Below are 22,500 nucleotides of genomic sequence, written 5' to 3'. Positions count from 1 at the left end.
GCAATAAGCTCCCGCGCTACATACTGTCCTGACATCCCCACTTCTTCTTCTTCTTCTTCTTCTTCTTCTTCTTCTTCTTCATCTTCTCTATCTCTCTCTCCACCTCTCCCCAACTCAGCCATGTACTCCTCTTCTCTGCTCTCTGCGTTTCTCACCTGACGTGTCTCCCTCCATCCCTGCTCTTCTCTGATCCTTCTTTCCTTCTCTCTCTCTCTCTCTCGTTCTCAAGTGTAATCCTGCATGTTCTTATCTGAGTAGCGAGTTGTGAGTGTCAGCGCTATTGCAGTGTGTGTGTGTGTGTGTGTGTGTGTGTGTGTGTGTGTGTGTGTGTGTGTCTGTATGTATGTGTGTGAGAGAAAGAGAGAGCAGAGCTAGAGCAGCGTAAAGCTCCTGTGACAAGTTCTCACACACTCTTACATAACTCTTATCTCACGAGACTGCCGTTCTCTCCCTACCCTCCTTTTTTTTCTATTCTCTCTCTCTCTCTCCCTCTCTCTCTCTCTCAGATCTGACCTTCCTGCATGAGAGTTGTAAGTCGTTCCACGGGGAGCTGGTCAACTTTGAGAAGATGGTGAGTCACGGCACGGCACCGTCCCGCACCGCAGTCATACCACACACACTACACAGACACGCCAAAAGCTCTTAATCTGGTCAAATATGGGCAATTATCATCACCGGCTTTGGATTATGTTAGATTATTGGAGTTAAAAGCATGTGTGTGTGTGTGTGTGTGTGTGTGTGTGTGTGTGTGTGTGTGTGTGTGTGTGTGTGTGTGTGTGTGTGTGTGTGTGTGTGTGTGTGTGTGTGTGTGTGTGTGTGTGTGTGTGTGCATGAATCTGACATTTCGGCTCATACTGTATGCCACAACGTAATAAAAACACTGAAAAGGGCCGAATTGTGTGGTGCATTAAGGCCCTAATTACACTAGATAAATAATACGTTTTTGATTATTTTTGTTAGTTATGATGAACTTCAAGTGCAATAGCATTTCCTGACAGGTTTGGGATGGGTTTGGTCTGGGTACAGTTTAGCATTCTTTAGATGTATTGGAATGGGAGTCAATGGGAGTGCCCCAGTCAAAGGAATGCTAGGTTGTGTGTGTCTGTGTGGTTATGTCACAGTTAATGATGTACGAGAGAATTGTCAATGGTGATGTTTTTTTCTCAATGTTTCATGGGTGTGTGTATTTGATATTTTTTCCCAGCATAAAGTGGCAGAGATGGTCCGCACTATCAGGCGATACAGAAGCTCTCAGCTTGGTAGGTCTCTCTCTCTCTCTCTCTCAAACACACACACACACGCACGCACGCACGCACGCACGCACACACACACACACACATGCATATATACACACACATACATATGGGCATTTACTCAGACACAGAGAAACACACACACACACAGGCACTACCTGGCTCATGCATGCAAATGTGGACCTTCACCTGCCAGACAGGCGTATGTTTTGATACAGAGTCCAACCACACCCATACAGCCTGGGCACGCCTGGGGTTTACCCTTTGCCAATTATAACACACACACACACACACACACACACACACACACACACACACACACACACACACACACACACACACACCTTTGCAGTGCAGTCACTCACACAAACACAGACACAGACACACATAGTACACACACACACAGTACAGACAGTACACACACACACACACACACACACACACACACACACACACACACACACACACACACACACACACACACACACACACACACACACACACACACACCTAGCGATCTACCTGTCTGAGTGCATTACGGTGAAGGAGAGTGGTGAAGGCTCCACCCTGCCTGCTTTGGAACAGCACAGCCCTCAGGGCTTCTAAAACCACAAACACACACACGCACACACACAGGCCAACGTACACACACACACACACACACACACACACAGACCAACATACACACACACACACAAACACATACATACACACTGGCCAAAATACACACACACTGGCCAAAGTACACACACACACACACACACACACACACACACACACACACAAAGATACACAGGCCAACATCCACACACACACGCACACACACAGACCAACGTCCACACACACAACCACACACATACAAAGATACACAGGCCAATGTACAAACACACACACACACACACACACAGGCCAACGTACACACAACCACACAAAGATACACACATAAGTACACACACACAGTCATGCATGCACACACAATCTACTACAGGGTGGCATGAAAATGCAAACCGCAACAGCCTGCAATATTTATTTTCATATAGCACACACCGCTCACACACAAGTCATGCACGCAAGGACGCGCGTACACGCACACGCGCACACACACACACACATACAGACATCACCAGCCAGAGACCAACCCACAGATCACACACATCTTCCCGCCAAACCACCTAACTGTTGTTAAGTAATTAGGTGTTCCACTGCCCCACCCTCTGTGTGCGTGTGTGTCTGTGTGTGTCAGCAGAGAAGAAAAAAACCCACACTGTATATCTCTGCTAGCCGTTAATGCCAGTGGGGAGTGTTTGGAGATGCTATCTAGCAGTGCTGTGTGTGTTTCATAACTGGCTGCTGTGGTCCCAGCCAGCCAGTAAGTCAGTCAGTGGGGTGAGAGGGAAGCTGCTTCTGCCTCAAGGGGTCAACACAGTGCAGTGCCTTCTGGCTCTAACAGAAATGACTTTCCAGCATTCCTCTGAAGGAGCTCACACACAACTCTGTCTCTCTCTCTCTCTCTCTCTCTCTCTCTCTCTCTCTCTCTCTCTCTCACACACACACACACACACACACACACACATGCACACGCACACACATACACTACATCAGTGTTCAGAGACATCAGGTAGACACAGACACACATAGAGACAGGTTGCGTTGGCTGATTGGCTCCCTACCTCAGGCCAGTGCTATGGGGCGGGAGGTTAGGTAATGAGATGGACCCAGTGTGTGTATAGTGAAGTGGAGGAGGTAGGTAGGATCATTGGAGAGGCTTGCGTGCCTGAGAGGTCGATACATATGCAGAAGGGATTAAATCTCTGTGATCGCGAGAGACAGGTGAGATGGCAGCTGCCAAACACCCCGTGGGCCCTGTACAAACTACTTTGCGTGTTTAAAAAAACACACAAAAAACAGACAGCGCAGAAAAGGCTGCATTCTCTTGCTCATTCTCTTCACTGAACAGTTTAATGCATCATGTCCAGGCTACACAGACGCGTTTCGGCATGAGGTATTCCTCAGTGTGTGTCAGTCTTTATTCAACTCGGCCTGATGACTTTCGTTGGACGAACACCCAAAGACAGAATGAAACAACCACTTTCCTGACTTTGACGGTGTCTGCAATCACAACCTGTTTGAAAAGCAACATTTAGGCCAGTAGTGCAGCTTTCCTGACTTTGAAGGCGTCTGCAATCAAAGCCATTTAGGCCAGTAGTGCAGCTGTTAGTGTTTGAGTGTAGTGTGGCCTCCTGTTCCGATGAGCTACCTGTACCAACACTGGGTCTTGTGGCCCACGCGAGGAAGGATGTTAAACTGTGAAAGCGGACCAGGATGGTGAAGCACTACCCCAGGGAACTGCAAAAGGCCAGCCATTATGCCTGTCTATTGCTGGCTCTGTCTCTCTCTCACACAGACACACAAACATTCTCTCAATTTAACAATGGGCAGCGTGCCTTCTATTGTGGACATTATTCCCTTTCGTGTATCTCGCGAGGTAGTTCGTGTTGGTTCTAGGTAGTGCTTCCCTGCTTCAAGCGTTGTCATGGTTTTGGTAGAATCGGGGTTGGCCTGTGTTCTGTTGTGTTGTGTTGTGTTCCACTCAGCCACTGGCTGGCACCTGCCCCATAGTCTTAGTCATTCATACTACTCCCCTGTGGACCACTCACAAACAGGATGCTTTAAAAGCTAATGAATTCACACACACACACACACACACACACACACTCTCGTTCTTTCTCTTCTAAACACACACGTACACACACGCACACACTTCCTTTCTTGTTTATCCTCTCTTCCCTTATTGCTTTTCTTCCTTCATTCTCTGCTTGATGTGCTGAGTAAAGTGTTTCCCACTGGCCCCATTAGGGAGATTGGTGCTCACAGATCCACACACACACACACACACACACACACACACACACACACACACACACACACACACTACAAACTTTTCTCCTTCAGTTAGGCTTTGCTTTTTGGTCATTCAAAAAAATGAAAGCCGCTGGCTGCATACACATTGTTTTGTGCTGTAATGTTGCTACGTCATCATAAATGTGTTATATAGGCTGCTATTAAAAAATATCTACAGTCATGTAATTGTGACATTTAACAAATTAAAATACACATAGTTATCACATGAATATAACTGTGAAATAAAAATAAGTACCGTATGTGGTCTTCAACAGCGTTTGGCCTTGGCCAGCTTTTGGCATTCAGCCTTGAGAAAACAGTGCACAGCACATGACTCAATAGCTATGAAGTGCTGTGGTGGTGGTGTGAGTCTCTTGATATGAGAGGGTGCAAACAGGGCCGGATTAAGATGGCCTTTGCCCCCTAGGCTACAGGTTGCTGTGGGCCCCCCATGAAGGCAAATTTTGGGACAAATATACATAGACAGTGACATAATTATGAATTAGGCATTAAGGATTACATACTCCGCCAACTGTACTCAACACAACAGATGATTTTTTCAATATGGCCTCTTGCCATTTGCCACAATTCTGCATTTTTTTACTTTTGGCAAATTGGGGGCCCCCTGGGAGGAGGGGGCCCCTAGGCCAATGGTTTTCAAAGTGGGGGCCGGGGACCCCTGGGGGGCCTCGAGGGGATGCCAAGGGGGCCCGGAAAAATATAGCAAAATAAAATAAATAATTGTATAAATTGAATAGCCTAAGAAGCCAACATAAACACAAATAATCAAAACAATCTTCTTAACAATGTAGGCTATTATGCATTCTGTAGTAGGCCTACTTATATGGGTTTAGGAATGCACCAACTTCGAGTTGTGAAATCGGGTGCGCCGAAAAAATAGTGTGTCACGGCCCATGGCAGGGGGGGCCTTGCCTGCAATCTACAGGTATCTGGGGGGCCTTGTGATGGTAAAGTTTGGGAACCATGCCCTAGGCTGCAGCCATATCTAGCCTGTGCAGCCGGCCCTGGGTGCCAATACAAGATGGCAACACAAAGATGCTGATAGATGTGGATGTGAATCCCAGTCTCTGCAGCAGCTACTGTACTGTAGCTGTTTACTCTCAGCCCTCATTGCATGGGTTGCCTCACGTTTTATGTGTCTGTATATGTATTTGTGTATGTGTGTGTGTATGTGTGTGTTGAGGGGGTGTTAATGTATTTTTGTGATTATATAACCAAAGTGTGTGCATATTTCTGACTGTGTAATCAAATGTGTGTGCACGTGCATTCATGTGCGCATTTGCGTGACTGGATAATGAGTATGTCTCTCGGTGTGCGCATATGTGCAACGTGCATAACCAGATTTGCACTGGCTTCGAATTAGGAGGACAATGAGAATCTATTTATAGCCCCTTTCAGAAAGTTTTTTTCCCCCGTCCTTTTTGGAGCAGCTTATTTGAGATAGAAAGAGCCCCCATCTCCTTTCCCTTCCATCTCTCCCTCCCTCCCTCGCTCCATTCCTCCTCCACACTCTTTCATATGCACTGGGTGGCTTAGCAACCAATACAAGGGATGCATGCTCCCCGCTGTCAGGTCAACTGGAAATGGGAAAGCCAGAATTGGCTCCATACTCCCCTCTAGTGGAGTGTTGGTTTAGTGTCATCGCCCCCCTAGTGGAGACATGATTTATTGCAGCTACCTTTTGTAGCACCAATGGAGAGGTTATGCACTGCCATCTATTGGTGGTTCATTGTAACATGTGGAAAAATGTTGAGTAGTGTGTACCATATATCAATGTGAAAATGTTTAGATGAATGTCACTTATTTGTTGTTTATCTCTGCACCTCCCTCCCCATCTCTCTCTCTCTCTCTCTCTCTAGCACTGGAGGCAGAGCCCTCCCCCTCACACCTCCAGACGAAGGCTTACGTGCGCCAGCTCCAGGTCATCGACAATCAGAACCTGCTGTTCGAGATGTCTTGCAAGCTGGAGGCCAAAGACATGTAAAGACTGTAGAGTCGTTAAGTCCAGAAGATCTCCAATCCCACCACTTCAAGACCACACCACTCAAAAACGCCATCTACTGTCTACTGCTAACAAACACGCCACACCCGTCCCTTACTCCTCTTGTCTGGACCAATAAGCTTCCACCTTCAAACCAATAAGCTTCAAAATCTTCAAATCAGGACCACATTCCCTCTCTCTCTGTGTATCAGGACCCGTCTCAACAGGACGACCGATCTCCAGTCAAGCCCAAGCTGTTCTCGCTTCCCTGATTGGATACCTCTAGCCAATGACTCCTCCTCTTTTTTCAACTGTGGATTACATTACAGTTTGGACTGTGTTATTTTTGTACAACATTATTACACTTGGGTGAGCCAGGTGTTTCTTTTCTTCATCCAGCCAGTGACTGAGAAGATACACCAGATACAATAAAGGTCTAAACACTATTGTCTACAAAGGGAAGGACATCAATTGCAGCCTCTACTCTTGACTGGTCAAGATGAGGTTGTTGATATTTTAGCCACTGCTGTGATTGGTCCAAGTGAGGCCACATGTCTATAGCTGCTGTTTTATAATTGGTCCACACAGGGCAGGGGGACTCCAGGCAGCCTTTCTATTGGTGGTGATTGTGTGCGACAATAGCCACCTTTACTCTGCAAAAGGAAGCTACAGTGGGTGCATTCCAATATGTGACCTTGGAACGCACCCAGGGAGTTCAGCAGGGATAAGGGGAAGTGATCTTCACGTTGGAGTCCCGTCCTCTTCTTTCTCATTGGCCATCTCCAGGCAACGCCTGTCCAGTCTGCACTGCCAGAAACCTGACTCAGCCAATTACAAAGACTTCCTGGAGTAGTGCTTGCTTAGGTCATGGCCTATCAGAAACTACTCAGTGCAGAAAGGGAAAAGTAGGCCCCCCATGGTTTCTGACTGCATGAGCTTTTTCCTCTTTTTTTCTTCTTCTGAAATAATATATTTGCCTTTATTTCTTTTTACACTCTTTCTGGAATATATAAGGATTCATTTAATCCCCCTGTTCTGTTCCTCTGCTCTGTTAAACCTTCTTGTTTAAATTTCCTTCCCATTTGAGACAATCTTTTTACTTTTTGTTCTCTTCTCTCTACCCCTAACTCCAAATCTGCTCTACAATACCATACCTCTATCCCCTCTCTTCTCTCTTTTCTTCTCTTCTCTTGAGCCAACACAGGCACTTAGTTACTCGGGTAAGCTGAGCGCAGCCTTGACCTGCACGAGGTGGCTCCCCCCTCTCTCTTGAGAGCCACTAACTAACTCTACTTTACTCAGTTTGCTGCTGATGCCATCTAACACATCCTCAAACATCGCAGGCAGGTGAACCCACGCCCTCCGCTGGCCACGGATGCTCAGTGCGGTCGCACCTTGCCTGGACACATGCACACACCACCCACAAATAACCTAACTGTAGAAGCTACAGTAAATCATGGACTCAAGCCCAAGTGGCGGCGACAGTGGCTTAGCCCTCAACGCACCGGGCCCTGACTTGCTGGTCGCAACACACTGCACCTGTGACTACAAAACTCCTGTCAGCGCCCACTGCTGGGTACTCCAAGCAGCTGCACTGCACCACACATTTGCACACGTCAAATTACTCATAGAAGCAAAGCCATGGACTTGGGCCAGGATGGTGTCGGCAGTGGTGGCTCACACAGCCGCCCAATGCATCCCGATTTGGCCTCGACTCCTCTCCAGGGGTGCACTTTTCGAAGGCTTAGTTGCCAACTACATTTGCAAACTACTTGGTTGCAACGCATTTTCCCATTGGCAACCTATAAAGTTGCTAACTGGTTAGCAACAGCGCTTTTGAGAAACGGCGTCCAGGCCGGGTCAGGGCTTAAATCTGTTTTTTTTTCCCCAGAGATTTGGGGGCTCGTCAGGGATGACCCTTCCCACCCCCACCCTTAGGTAACTACATTACTGAGGGGAATGCACCTTGGTTCAAACCCTCCCCACCTCTCTATCCCAGTACCTACATTGGTGATGGGGGAAACCTGTTTGATGCAGGACCGAGAAGCTTTCCCTGTTCAACCCTCCCCATCGACACCCCCTTTGGTAACCCCGCTGCTGAAGATTGATTCGATACCCCACCTAACCAGTCTCCTCCCCCACATTACCAAGGAGGTGGAGGGACATTCTTCGTCTCAGTCTATGAGCCCAGGCCGAGCTTGTGAAAGCCATGAACTGTGTGGTGAGGATGAATGCCAGTGTTGCTAACCTGTAGTGGTTTTGGATCATTCAGCTTCTTTTGAAAATGCTTGTGTGCTCTGCAAAAAATGCCATGGACATATTTGAAAACAAAAGTTATTATTTTGGGTACAGTATGTACCTAAACCAGGTAGAGAAAGGTATTTAAACTGAGTTTGTTGTTTTTGTTTGCCTGGTTGGCTGGATTGAGGTGCACCTGAAGTGGGTGGATTTCGGCAGTTGTTCATATTAGCATTTTGGTGTCATTTAAAAGCAATTACCAAGTCATACTTTTGGTGTAGAATATTGACTGTGTTTTAATCAAAGTGTGATGGTAAGTTTATTACTTTCTTTGTACATGTCGCTTTGCTTTTTTTTTTTACCTAAGCTACAGTAGTGAATGTGTGAAGTGAAAATGACATGCTCTGTGCTGACATGCTGGATGTGAAGAACTACTTCTGGGTGAAAGGTCGCGTCTGCCTGTTTGCCTGCGATGTGGCCGCCTTAGGATAATTTCCTGGGTCAACCTCCATTCAGAGGGCTGGCTGGCTGGCGTGTGTACTGTAGATATATATTGATTCAAAATGTAAATAGATAAATAATATGGAGACTCTATTTTATGTATGAGCTACTAGATGGCCGTTCTAGAAGAATATTTCTTTTGTAAATTTAAGAGAACGGGTGTTCTTTGTACAGTTAAAAAATTGAACACATGTAAGAAAGACAGAAAGTTAGTTGTCAGAAATAGATGGCATCAACTAACCTTAAGACGGATAAAAATGTACAGCTTTATCTCCAGTTGTGTTTCCGTTTCTGACTGTTTAAGTTGTGTTATGGCTTTGGTTATATTCTATATTTTTTATTTGGTTTTGTATTTTGGACTTTGTGTTTTTATTTTGTCAACTTTAAGATATGTTTTTTTTCTTTTTCTTGAAACGGGTAAGAATCCGATACTTGTATTTTGTGTTTTGTACAGAAGTCAGTGTTTACAAGTGAAATCTCTTGAAACTTGGCAGGGCGCTATTATTCTATCTGGGGAAGAGGGGAGGGTTAACACTCACACACCCTCTCTTAGCCTCAGAGGAACACATTGCATCCAAATAAAGCCTCTTCTGATGAACATTGATGACTTTACTGTGTAGTCCGTACAACACTGCAAAGGCTGTGTGCAGGTGCATACACAGAGTATTCCGGTTTTAAAGATGCTCTGTGTAATATTTTGTAATAGGTTTCCAGAATCCATGCTACCAATTCACAACTGTTACCTTTTTCATTAATACTTACCAGCACCATCAAATTCTAAGTATTCATTATGACAGGGAAAATGGCACTTGTCATACATGAAAAGGGGGATCTTCTCTATGTCATCCATTTTGAATTTCTAGAAATGGGCATTATTAGCTGCAAAAAGAAAACCATAGTGTATTTTGCTCACATTAACACATTTTAGTTTATTATTTAGTAAATATTCATGGAACCATCAAATTTGGCAGTAGGCAGCACAGTTTCAATGAGCAGAATAGTTGCAATACCTACTCTGGCCACATCCTACACAGTGCACCTTTAACCCATTTTGTCCTAAGCCCTTTTTGGGAAAGGGTGCCCTCTGCCTATTAAATCCTAAATATCTCAGCCTCTGAAACACATACAAACAACAAATAAGTTGCATTTAAAAGCTATGACCATCATTTTGCATAAGAATGTGGTCCTTCAGCTCTCTAACTTACCCACATTTTTAATAAAACGGCTCAAATCTCAAGAACCGGAATGCAGCGTATATGTGTCTCCAGGACACAATGGGTTAAGCGGAATATTCCGCTTACATGTGTGGAACAGCGTTCTGCAACAGAATTATTCATGGAACATGGCCATATTCTGAATGAATTCACATGAAATGAGTTCACATGACTCGTACGCAAACTGAAAATTACCACCATTACGTTTAAAATCGTAATACTCATGCATGTCACTGTGCTCTAGTGTTTGCGCCAGGGTGCAAATTGTTTTTCAAAAAAGACAAATCATGATACCTTAATTCAGCTGTTGAACACATTTGTATTTATTATTAATGATGACAGTAAAGTATGCCAGATGAGCAAAGATGATTTTTGTTTTATTATTGTTATCATTATTCATGTCATGGCAGCAAATTACAAAGCAGGGGTAAAAAAAACATTAAATATAAAACAAGGAATGGATGAGAGTTTTCGCTCTTTCTGTACGTTCTGGGACATTTTAGCCACGCCCACTCTCACATGCTGACGTTTTAGAGAGAACTGACATTCTAGAGTTCTTGACGCAGCCCGGTTCCAAGAGGACCAGAGCCGGAACCAGGTTCTGCTGGTCAGCTGTTCTCCCGATTGAGAACAAGCGTGAAAGTCAATCTTTGTCCTCCTGTCCTTTCCTCTGGCCCCCAACATCATGACACATGCAAGGCTTGATGTCATCAATGATCTGAGGTTTTATTCAATATCTATGCAATTATGCAAACACAAAATTCAAACGTCATTCTCTCATTTGAAATCAGGATGTCAAATAGGAGAAAGACCCCAAAAAGTCGCCCTCCACATGCATGATAGCTGCATGAAACTTTATGGCTATCTCCATGGAGCCTGGGCGACACTGAGGCAAGATGTCCACAAGAGGCCACAGGGAAGGACAGGAGGACACAGATAGACTTACACCCCAAGATAGATGGGTTGAGAGTGTAGACCGCCAGAGGACCCTGCTCTGTGACAGCCGGTTTACATACAGCCTTCGAACTGTCGAGACTGTGCGTGCAGCCCATTCATTCTGAATGGAGTCTGCACTCCTCCATTGGCGCCCCTAGAGTGCAGTACCACCTGGAAAAGTTATGAGTGAGTGGAGTCTCTCATAATACCTTTATGCCTCTTTTCCACTGGTGATTTTCTGGTAGGCCTACAGCTCGACATAGCGCGACTCGGACGCCACTTTTTGCTTTACGATTGAGCTGTGTTGTTCCTATTCGAAAAGCAAAAAGTGGCGGCCGAGTTGTGCTGGCATTAGAGCCTCTCTGACCCTGCTCTGTGACAGCTGTGTGCAGTATCAGACCCATCTCATCTCATCTCATCTCATGGTCACCATCCACAGCAGCAGGCAGCCAATAAAAACAACATAAAATAGGAATAAAACATCAATGAAAAAGCAAAGCTGGGTGGGTGCGCAGTTTAAAAAAAAAAGAAAAAAGAAAGAAAACAATACCTGGATTGGCATTGCACATTCTAACCAAAACAATTTCCAGGTGCTGTTTTGCGGCTGTCCTTTTGGAGACCCACTGGCCCGTCAGAAAAGGCGACTTCTGCTGGTCTCCTTTGAGATGTCTGTTGGCGTGTCGTGGAGCGTCCCGGGCGTAGTCGTAGGCCTACAGAGGCTATTCACACGCCCTCTGTGTTGTTTTGTGGGAGAGCTTGCTCAAGCTGAACGCAGCATTCAATGTCGAATCAGTCCATTCAAACTCACTGTCCCGAGAGAAGACCTTACCACAGGTCTCTGTGGTAGAAACAACAAACATACTGTAATATCGCGATGAGGGAATGACGTCGTCTGTGGTTCATGGAATGTCGGCGGCGCATCATTGTTATGAGAAGTTCTTAGAAGAGCTGTGCGGCTTGTTCCTGACTTCTTACCGGACCGCCTCTCAACAGGGTGAGTTTGAAAGCAAACAAAGAAAACCAACATGAAATTTAAAAAAAAATAAAACAGTTAGCACAACAGGCTCTTTCTGAAATGGTGTGGTCAAATGGGGTCAGATGTACTGTACTGTACTGAACGCTCCCGCCTTTCTCTCCACCGGTGCTATGGATGCAGAAGGGGGGGGATTCATCTGGTGCAATTGGTGTGAGTTAATCTCTCTAGACTGTCCATGATATAACACATAACGCCCGGCGCTGGTGTCAGGGATATGGAGCTGGTACTGCATTGGTGTGGTGCTGACCGACAGACAACCTGCCCTTGTTAAAGCAGGAGGGGGCTGATTGTAAGTCAAAGGGTTGTGAATGAGAGATGGCTGATGTCTGGTGACGCGCGGCCCATTGATGGCACAGAGTCGATGTCTGATAGCTACGTACGTGGATGATCTACTATAAACTTTAAAAAAAATGGTGAAAATACCATGCGTCCTGTCCTAGTTTAGCCCCCAAAAGTTGTGTATAATACGGAAACTACTGCACAGCTTTGAGGGGCTGTCTACGTCGTAATACCTTGTATTTGTGCAAAGATGCAAAGGATTCTCTCTGCACCTTTGGCTGAACCCAACCAAGCTGTTGAGGATAATACTTTACTTATTGAAACACAGTTACACCTGAGACTGACTTAGAACACCTCATTGTGACGTCATGGAAACATTGTTCTGTTTGTGGAACACTGGGGGGGGTGCATTACAGTGCATGGACATCACGTGACTGCACTGTCATTTGGAATGACAACTGATGTACTATACATTATGTCTAAGTGGGAGAGAGAAAACCGTTAAGACAAATTCAGATTCATAAGGCCTAATCTCCATGGCAATAACACCACATTATTAAAAAAAAAAAACCCTTAAGACGTCCTATCACTCCTTCTTTTCAGAATACAGTATGTTTTACAGTCTGACCATTTGTATTTATGTGTGTATGTGTCCGTGTTTGTCCGTGTGTATGTGTGCGTGTGTGTGTGGGCACGTTTTGTGTGCGTGTTTGCCTGTTACACACGTCCTAACAAAACAGCTTAATCTAACACCTATGTAACAACAGAAACTAAAGCCTAAAGCGCTGGGGCGTTAACAGCAGAGGCCCATAGCGGTACGAGCCAACTTAGACATAGACATTTGTACATACAGTATGTATGTCTACGGGAGCCAAGGCAGAGCAGGGGGTCTGAGGTCAAGGTTGACAAGGGGCATTATGGGATTTCCCAGCCATCCAATCGAAGGAATTAAATAATACTTTACCAGGTCGAGGCTTCGTTCTGATTGGCTAAGAACAACTAGAAATGGACGAAAAAGATGTTTTTTTTTTAAACACTACTACAGAAGCCTACGTAAGTCAGTGACGTGGCAGCAAAGACGGCGGCTGGCTTTTCTACACATCTAAAAGGTGAAATGGTTTCTATTCGCTTCATGAGGATGTCTGATGATAATGATGATGATGCTGACTGAGGTGCAGTGTTTTTTGTGTGTATTTTAAGGTAAAATATTTGAGCTTTATTAAAAAACAAGGCCTGCATGCCATAAAAGGGTAGGCCATTTTGAGGTTGAGAAAGCAGTGAGAGTCAAAGCGCTCAGGGAGAATGCCCGGCGGGGTTGGGGGGCGGGGTTGGACGGCGAGACGGCATGGCAAGGAGTGGATTTCTATTGGTTGGTTAAGATACGAGGGAATAACAATGCCAAGCCAATGAGATTAAACAACAAAAGTGAAGAAGGGGAAGAAGGCAGCTTGCTGGTTTTCTGAGGTTAAGTATAGTACTGTGTGGACCATATACACTCATGATCCACCCTCTCTACTACTTTTACCCCTCCGTAGCTCACCCTAGCACTCATGGGAAGTGTAATTCTTTATCCTTCACTCCCCCCTTCACCAACATGGACCTTTCACGCCTTCAAAAACTCCACTGACAGCCGTCACAGCTTGGTTGGGAGACAGACAGACAGACAAGACGTAATTCAGAGAGTGAGGTACGCCACCATTTCATAATACTGACTCTTTTTTTCTTCTTCTGAATTTAACTCAAAAGTTCATCAAACGTTCGTTAACTATGTTTACTGAGAAGAAGCAAGCGACCCAGCGATACACAGAAAGCTCTAGCTTAGTCCATGTTCAAACCCTGTTTGGCCTCCAAGCTGCTGTTGCTAATCCTGCTAAGGGAAATAATAAAACCGTTTTGTCTTCCAGTCGTATTAAGCCAGTACATCCCTCCGCACCCCCGCCATTTTGTCTCCACCCCCCCACCCCCTTGATATAAAGGTGCGATACATCAACACCTTCAGCATCTCTTTCCATCCTCTCTCCCTCCCTTCCACACCATCCCCTGCACATTGCTTTAAGCATTTCTAAAAAAAAAACCCAAAAAAACAACCAAAACAATAAAAACAAACAAAAAACATTATTTTTAAATATATGTAAAGAATATGTACAAGCTCAGTCTCGTCCTCTCACAGGGATTTCCTTCTGTACAAGCAGATTTTTTTCTCTCTCTCTCTCTCTCTCTCTCATTTTTTTCTCTCTTTCAATCTCTCTCTCCGTTTTTCGCTCTCTCTCTCTCCAACTCGATTCCTCCAGTTGATCGACAGATCACAAGGGGTTGGCCATGTTTTTTTTCCCTCGTGCAAGTACTGTGAGATTCTATGTTGCCATGGCATTCTGCTCTTGTGTACTGGGATATTCTAGGTTTCCACTGCAGTCTGTTGTCGGGTACTTTGAGATTCTGTTGCCATGGCTATCTGCTCTTTGATGCTGTTGTGTGTGGCCTGCCCAGTCATGCGCATGGACTGGACAAAAAAAGTGATGACGTAACAGAGAAGTCCATACTGGTGAACTGAGAGACTCACTGGCGTTATTGTGGTGACTTGGTGGTTGGTTGGTTAGAGCTGTATAATATTTGATACCGAAGACTTTGTCACATGTCGTGTACTGCAGACACTATGACAAACATCACAGAGAACGACAAGAAATTTCGAAAGACACTTTTGCTTTTGTGTTGCGTTGTTTTGTTTGTCTGTTGTTTTGTTTTTGTTAGATGATTTTTTAAATTGTCTTAGTTCTCCCCTCTCCTCAGTAGCCTCCCTTGACCCCGTCTTCTTTTGACTCCATATTAGTGGCACTCTCGTTTGCTGATTCTTCATTCGTTCTTCTGTCTTTCGCATCTTGCTGGGGGAGGGGGGAAGCTGGCAGGAGGAAAGGGATGAGCTGGGGTTTGAGGGCCAGACTCTCCCCTCTCTCTCCCTCCCTCCCTCTCTCTTCCTCGGCCTCAGAGCTCTAGGACGGATCTGAGGTCTTCAGAGCGTCCACCTTGGTCTCCAGGTCCGAAATCTGATTGGAGGGTTAGAGAGGGGGAAGAAAGGGGATTGGTTATGCCATCTGGAGGAGGATTGGAGGATTGGGAAGAGGGGGAAACGGAAGGAAGTGAATTTGTTATGGCAATTGTGATGAAATGGTGGGATAAGAGGAGGAGGAAGAAGGCGAAGTGGTTTTGTGAATGGAGGGTATAAGAAAGTTGAAAAAAGGTAGATGAAAGGCAGGAAATTGGTTGAGTTTTTTTTTTTTTGGGGGGGGGGGGGGTATTATTTTTCAGACAGGAAAGTATGAGAGAGACGGGGAATGAGACAAATGAGTTGGGAGAGAGACGGGGAAAGATTGACAAATGACAATGACATGGGCCAGGTTGTGACTTATGACCACTGTGATTGGATGGTTTGATAGGAGGAATGATATAGAAATAGGAGAGAAGAGACGGAAGAGGACAAGCGGGATAGGAGAGAAGAGAGGTTACGCCGTCTGATGAGTAATTGCAGAGTGGTGGTGAGACGGAGGAGAAGGGACTGATGATTATGTCAATTGTGATGAGAGGATAGGAGAAGAGGAAGAAAGGAGGGCGACTGGTTATGTCAATTGTGACGGGAGGATAGGAGAGGATGGAAAAAAGAGGCCTGTTTATGTGAATTGTGATGAGGAGGGTGAGAGAAAAGACAGATATGGGATTGGTTATGTCATCTGCCGTGGTCATTCAGTTATATTGCATACTGTACTATCAGTGTTACATCATAGCCCATTAATAGCAGTATTTGTAATGTATTTACTGTATTCGTAATGTATATACTGTATACATTTGGATAACTCATACAACATGGGTCTGAATGTGCGGTATATGGTTGGTCTGCATACAGTGTTTGTGCTTCAAAAATCCAAACTTTAGTTAATTTGGATGTGTGCACCCACCAGACAATGAGGAACAGAGTCGGTGTCATTCTTTGCACAACAATGTTTGCAGAATGGCATTTGTTCAGTAGACTGTTTCCAGCCAAGGTCCGCTTGTCATTGGTCAAATAAGAGAGAGAGAGAGAGAGAGAGAGAGAGAGAGAGAGAGAGAGAGAGAGAGAGAGAGAGAGAGAGAGAGAGAGAGGGGTTACCTTGTCTTGGAGGTTGTCTGTCTCCTCTTTGTGGGAGGCCTCCGTCTCCTCCTGAGCTCTCCGCTGAGCTGTCTCCTTCTTCAGGTATTCGATTTCCCTGCACACACACAAACATGGATGGACACACACTTTTAATTCCAAATTCTTACGGTCACTCAACATTCTAAAAACGGCTAGCGAAAACAGGGGGCTTGAGAACTTAAGACTTAGTAGGCTACTGCTAAATACATTTGTGCAGGAATGGCATACATTTTATTATAGTGTGCAGGAATGGCAAAGCAAGTTACAGTATTTCAGCGTACACTATTTCGTATTATTGACACAGGTATATTATTGCATCAACTGGCCCTTGGTCCAAAATAATTGCCCACCCCTGGTGTAGTGTTTACTGCTAGCCTTGTGCTTGTGCCAGGGCTTGGGTCTATCCTGTACTGGGCTTGGGTCTAACCTACACGCTCTGCCTGCTAAACCTTTGGAGAGGTTGGCTATGTATATTGCGTGACTATGGGTCTGTGCTGGGTAATTGGCTTACTTCTGCTGGTACTCCTTGATGAGTCGTTTGGCCTTGCTGTACTTGCGCTCCAGGGCCTGGTACTGGGCCTGTGTCTAACCTACATTCTCTGCTCGTTAAACCTTTGGAGAGGTTGGCTGTGTACCGGTATATTGTGTGGCTATGGGACTGTGTTGGGCGATTGGCTTACTTCTGCTAGTACTTGCAACAAGCCTTATGCTCCAGGGCTTGAGTCTAACCTGTACTGGGCTTGCGTCTAACCTACACTCTCTGCTTGCTAAACCTTTGGAGAGATTGGCCATGTACAATATATTGTGTGGCTATGGGACAGTGTTGAGCACAGGGGTGATTGGCTTACTTCTGCTGGTACTCCTTGATGAGTCGTTTGGCCTTGCTGTACTTGCGCTCCAGGGCCTGGTACTGGGCCTGCGTCTCCTTCAGGTGTTCGTCCACGGCCGTGCACAGCGACTGCGCCTCCATCCAGTAGCCCTCCAGCTTCTCCATGCGCTCCTTGCTCTCGCGCACGCTCTGCTCCAACTGGGCGCGCTCCATACGCCAGCGCAGCTTCTCCTGCTCCGCGTGGGCCAGCTGTGCGCCGAGAGAGAGAGAGAGAGAGAGAGAGGGGGGGAGAGAGAGAGCGAGAGAGAGAGAGCGAGAGAGAGAGAGGGAGAGAGAGAGAGAGAGAGAGAGAGAGAGAGAGAGAGAGAGAGAGAAAGAAGGAGGGAGAGAGATACAAATGGAGAGCTGAGACGATGACCAGTATCTCGATGATGACCACTATCTCTGTAATGTTTTGTGATTTTGAAAAAAAAAAACATTCTTTCCATACGACTGAGTGTTGGTAGACTAGAGATGTGTAGAGTAGTAATGAAAACATGGAAACACTATCCATCACCAAACATACTTTTGTGGAACAAGACTATAATTGGACAGATTCTTTTTTATAAACATCTGAACTCCATCGATCCGTCTATCAATTTATCAATTTATCCATTAATCCATTCATCAGTTCATCAATTAATCAATCCATCCATCCATCCATCCATCCATCCATCCATCCATCCATCCATCCATCCATCCATCCATCCATCCATCCATCCATCCATACATCCATTCATCAATCCATCCATCCATCCATCCATCCATCCATCTATACATCCATGCATCCAGAACATTCTCTGCAGCACAGGTAGGTGTAGCTCCTTACCTTCCTCTTGAGCTGCTGTATCTCAGCCTGAGTGACGGCATGCTTGATCTGGAGCTGATGGAGAGAGAGGAGGAGAGGAGAGGAGAGAGGAGAGAGGAGAGAGGAGAGAGGAAAGCAGGTGAGGAGAGAGATGAGAGGAGAGAGGAGAGAGGAAAGCAGGAGAGGAGAGAGATGAGAGGAGAGATGAGAGCAGGGGAGAGAGGAGACGAGACAGAGGAGAGGAGGCAGAAGAGAGGAGAGGAGAGAGCAGAGGAGAGAGGGAAGAAAGAGGACAGGAGAGGAGTGGAGAGGAACAGGAGAGAGGAGAGAGGAAAGGAGAGAGATGAGAGGAGAGAGGAGAGAGGAGAAAGGAAAGCAAAGGAGAGAGGAGAGAGAAAAGAGAGCAGAGAAGAAAGGAGAGAGGAAAGGAGAGAGGTGAGAGGTGAGAGGAGAGCAGGGGAGAGGAGAGAGAACAGTAGGAGAGAAGAGGAGGAGAGAGGAGAGAGGAGGAGAGAGGACAGGAGAGAGATGAGAGGAGAGAGGCAAGAGGAAAGGAGAGAGGAGCGGAGAGGAGACAGAGGAGAGGAGGCAGGAGAGAGTAGAGAGGAGAGGAGACAGGAGAGAGGAGAGGAGAGAGGAAAGGAAGGAGGTGAGAGGAGAGAGGAAAGGAGAGAGCATATGAGAAAGGAAAGAAAGAGGACCGAGAGGAGAGGAGAGGGAAAGGAGAGAGAGCAGAGGAGAGAGAGAGGATAAAGGGAGGAAAGAGGACAGGAGAGGAGAGAGAAGAAGAGAGAAACATGACTTTGTTAGACACATTACACATACATAGCTGTCCATAGCACCCATCTCTATGCAGACTTTTAACTTCAATATCACATGCTGTTCTGAAAGGAAAATGTCACATTTTTTTTCACAAGTAGTACACAACTTCACAGCTCCAGAGGCTCTGAAAGTACACTTAACTCTTTTTAGTTTGTTGTTCTCACACCTCCTGAAGGTGCAGACAGGGGCTTTTCCTCTTCATTAAACACTAATCTGCTCTGATAGTCAGGAACGGCTCCGAGCTAAGCACACAGGACCCCGCCGGGCTGCCTCGTCAGACGCCTGTGCCAACGAGGATGACACTAAGCTTTTCTACACTGACAGTGGAGTAGGGCAGGAATGCAAATGTTTTTTTCTCACTGTGGGAGTCTGAGTATTATATGTAACAACTGCCGGTAATACATTATGTTATGACTTGTAAAACTTTTGGACTGAGTGAAAGTTTGGAGTTGATTTGATAGAGGCATTTCCAAAACCACACAAGACAGGAAACAAAAGAGAAGAATTTGGCGATGTTCTTTTTGTGTCTACAATGACAGTGGAGGAGGGCAGGAGAGCAAATGGTTTTTTTGTCTCTGTTGGAGTTGTATACAGTCCCAAGAAAAAGTTTGTACACCCTTTGAAATTTCTTACCTTTCTGTTAAAATTGGTCATAAAACATGGTCTGATCTTCCCGGAAATCACAAGAAGGAACAACCAGAGTCTGCTTTAACTAATTCAACCCAAACATTTACAAGTAATCATATTTTCATTGGCCATAAGATGTAAACATTCACAGGACAGCAAGGCATAAGTAAGTACACCCTAGCATTCAATAGGTTTTAACTCTAAGTTAGTCGCAATAACCTCAACCAGATGTTTCCTGTAGTTGCAGATCAGATTAACAAAACAATCTGGATGTATCTGGTCTCCCTCTTCTTTAGAAAATGCCTCTCGTCAGCAAGGTTTGTGGGATGTCTGGAGTGCATAGCTTTCTTGACTTCATGCCATATAATCTCAATTGTTTTTTGTCAGGGCTTTGACTGGGCTATTCCAGAATGTGTATTTCATTATTATAAAGCCATTCTAAAGTTGATTTGCTTCTAAAGTATGGGTTGTTGTCACATTTCAGGACCCATACTCTTGTGTGCTTCAACTGTGTGACAGACAGATCTCACTTTTTTTGTAAAATATCTCGATAAACTTCTGAGTTCATTGTTCCACTGATAATAGCAAACTGAAAAGGGCCTGAGGCAGGAAGGTAGCCGCATATAATGATGCTCCCGCCACCATACTCAAAGGTGGAGATGATGTTTTGGTGAAGGTGTGGTTCTCCAGTTCTCCTCCAAACATGACATTGTGTGTTCCCCTGAACAATTCAACTTTGGTTTCAACGTTGGTCTACAGAATATTTTGCAGTAATTCTATGAAGCATATAAATGCTTTTTCGCAAACCTCAAAGGTGCAGCAATATTTTTTTGGTCAGAAACCCCATTAATTTTAGATTGGCAGAATGAATCCCATTTTTAGCTATTCTTGGTTACATCTCCTCTTCTGAGTATGGTGGTGGGAGCATCATTATATGCGGCTTCCTTGCTGCCTCAGGTGACAGTTTGCTATTATCAGTGGAACAATGAACTCAAATTTATTGTGATATTTTACAGAAAAAACGTGAGGAAGTCTGTCACACAGTTGAAGCACACAAGAGTATGGGTCCTGAAATGTGACAACAACCCATACTTTAGAAGCAAATCGACTTTAGAATGGCTTTATAATAATGAAATACACATTCTGAAATAGCCCAGTCAAAGCCCTGACAAAAACAATTGAGATTATATGGCATGAAGTCAAGAAAGCTATGCACTCCAGACATCCCACAAACCTTGCTGACGAGAGGCAGTTCTCTAAAGAAGAGGGAGACAAGATACAAACAGATTGTTTTGTTAATCTGATCTGCAACTACAGGACAAGTCTGGTTGATGATATTGCAACTAACTGAAGGTTAAAACCTACTTAATGCAAGGGTGTACTTACTTATGCCCTGCTCTCCTGTGAATGTTATGGCCTTATGACCAATAAAAATATGATAACATGTAAATGTTTGGGTGGAATTAATTAAAGCAGACTCTGATTGTTCCTTCTTGAGATTTCCGGGAAGATCAGACCATGTTTTATGATCAATTTTGACAGAAATGTAAGAAATTTCAAAGGGTGTACAAACTTTTTCTTGGGACTGTATGTAATAACTAGCACATCATCACTTGTTAAGTTTTACACTGACTAAAAGTGAGGACTTGATTTGACAGATTAAGTCCAAAACCACACAAGACAGGAAAAAAAGAGAAGAATTAAGAGTTGGGGATGTTCTTTTTCCATGTGTGGCATCTATGCTAGCGTGACACTAATCTTTTTCTCCAGTGACAGGAGAGGAGGACAGGAAAGTACACATTCTTCTTACTGTGAGAACTCTGTTGACCTGTTAGTTTTGCAACAGAGACGGTGGAAAGGGAAGAACCAAGACAATCTTTGGTTACATGTCAACATAAATGCCAGTGCTGATGTTTGTGTGTGTGTGTGTGTGTGTGTGTGTGTGTGTGTGTGTGTGTGTGTGTGTGTGTGTGTGTGTGTGTGTGTGTGTGTGTGTGTGTGTGTGTGTGTGTGTGTGTGTGTGTGTGTGTGTGTGTGTGTGTGTGTGTGTGTGTGTGTGTGTGTGTGTGTCCTGTACCGCTTGTGCTTGTGCAGGAGTTTCTCAGGGTGATGTGCTGGCTTCTTAGTGTGCATACCTCTTTGATCGTTGTTTGCGTGTTTCAAGGTCATGTGTTAGTGAAGGGGTGCGTATCTCATTGAACTTGTGTACCAGTGTCTTGGGGTAATTGGTATGAGAGTGTGCTAGTTTAGGGGTGCGTTTAGGGGTACTAATTGAACTTGGGTATGAATTTATCAGGTTCATGTGTTAGTATAGAGGTCATGTGTTGTTAGCATATGAGTGTATTAGTATAGGGGTGCGTACCTCTTTGAACTTGAGTACCTGTGTCTCGGGGTGATTAGTAAGAGAGTGTGCTAGTATAAGGGTGCTTACCTCTTTGTACTTGTGTACCCGTTTCTTTAGGGTGATGTATTAGTTTAGGGGTGCGTACCTCTTTGAACTTGTGTACCAGTTTCTCGGGGTCATGTGTTAGTTTAGGGGTGCGTACCTCTTTGAACTTGTGTACCAGTTTCTCGGGGTAACATGTTACTATAGGGGTGCATACCTCTTTGAACTTGCGTACCAGTTTCTCGGGGTAACATGTTACTATAGGGGTGCGTACCTCTTTGGGTAACGTGTTACTATAGGGGTGCATGCCTCTTTGAACTTGTTACCAGTTTCTCGGGGTCATGTGTTAGTATGAGAGTGTGCTAGTTTAGGGGTGCATAACTCTTTGAACTTGTGTACAAGTTTCTCAGGGTCATGTGTTAGAATAAGAGTTCGTACCACTTTGAACTTGTTACCAGTTTCTCGGGGTC

The 22,500-nt window shown here is 45.0% G+C and overlaps 2 protein-coding genes across 4 annotated transcripts in view; one reads left to right on the top strand and one right to left on the bottom strand.

Moving 5' to 3' along the window:
- Nucleotides 1-9,484, top strand: part of rapgefl1 (Rap guanine nucleotide exchange factor (GEF)-like 1) — an 89,264-nt gene extending 79,780 nt beyond the window's left edge. Inside the window, exons 13-15 of the mRNA XM_063187836.1 lie at nucleotides 507-571; nucleotides 1,205-1,259; nucleotides 6,035-9,484. Of these exons, the coding sequence (XP_063043906.1) occupies nucleotides 507-571; nucleotides 1,205-1,259; nucleotides 6,035-6,159 (245 nt within the window). The 3' untranslated portion in view covers nucleotides 6,160-9,484. The remainder of the gene's footprint in view (nucleotides 1-506; nucleotides 572-1,204; nucleotides 1,260-6,034) is intronic.
- A 978-nt stretch (nucleotides 9,485-10,462) lies between these two features.
- Nucleotides 10,463-22,500, bottom strand: part of ppp1r9ba (protein phosphatase 1, regulatory subunit 9Ba) — a 121,472-nt gene continuing 109,434 nt past the window's right edge. For 2 of the 3 annotated variants that reach the window (XM_063187806.1, XM_063187816.1), the window contains exons 8-11: nucleotides 18,217-18,270; nucleotides 17,368-17,597; nucleotides 16,499-16,595; nucleotides 10,463-15,401 (exon numbers count right to left, since the gene is read on the bottom strand). In XM_063187806.1, coding sequence (XP_063043876.1) covers nucleotides 15,348-15,401; nucleotides 16,499-16,595; nucleotides 17,368-17,597; nucleotides 18,217-18,270 — 435 coding nt within the window. In that variant the 3' untranslated portion in view covers nucleotides 10,463-15,347. Of the gene's footprint in view, nucleotides 15,402-15,647; nucleotides 16,019-16,498; nucleotides 16,596-17,367; nucleotides 17,598-18,216; nucleotides 18,271-22,500 lie in introns of those variants that run through there. The other variant, XM_063187823.1, reaches the window with a different exon arrangement.

This window comes from Engraulis encrasicolus, chromosome 2 (assembly GCF_034702125.1).
Source record: "Engraulis encrasicolus isolate BLACKSEA-1 chromosome 2, IST_EnEncr_1.0, whole genome shotgun sequence".
NCBI lineage: Eukaryota > Metazoa > Chordata > Actinopteri > Clupeiformes > Engraulidae > Engraulis > Engraulis encrasicolus.
The sequence above is the reverse complement of the archived record's forward strand: the minus strand, read 5'-3'. Positions and strand labels throughout refer to the sequence as shown.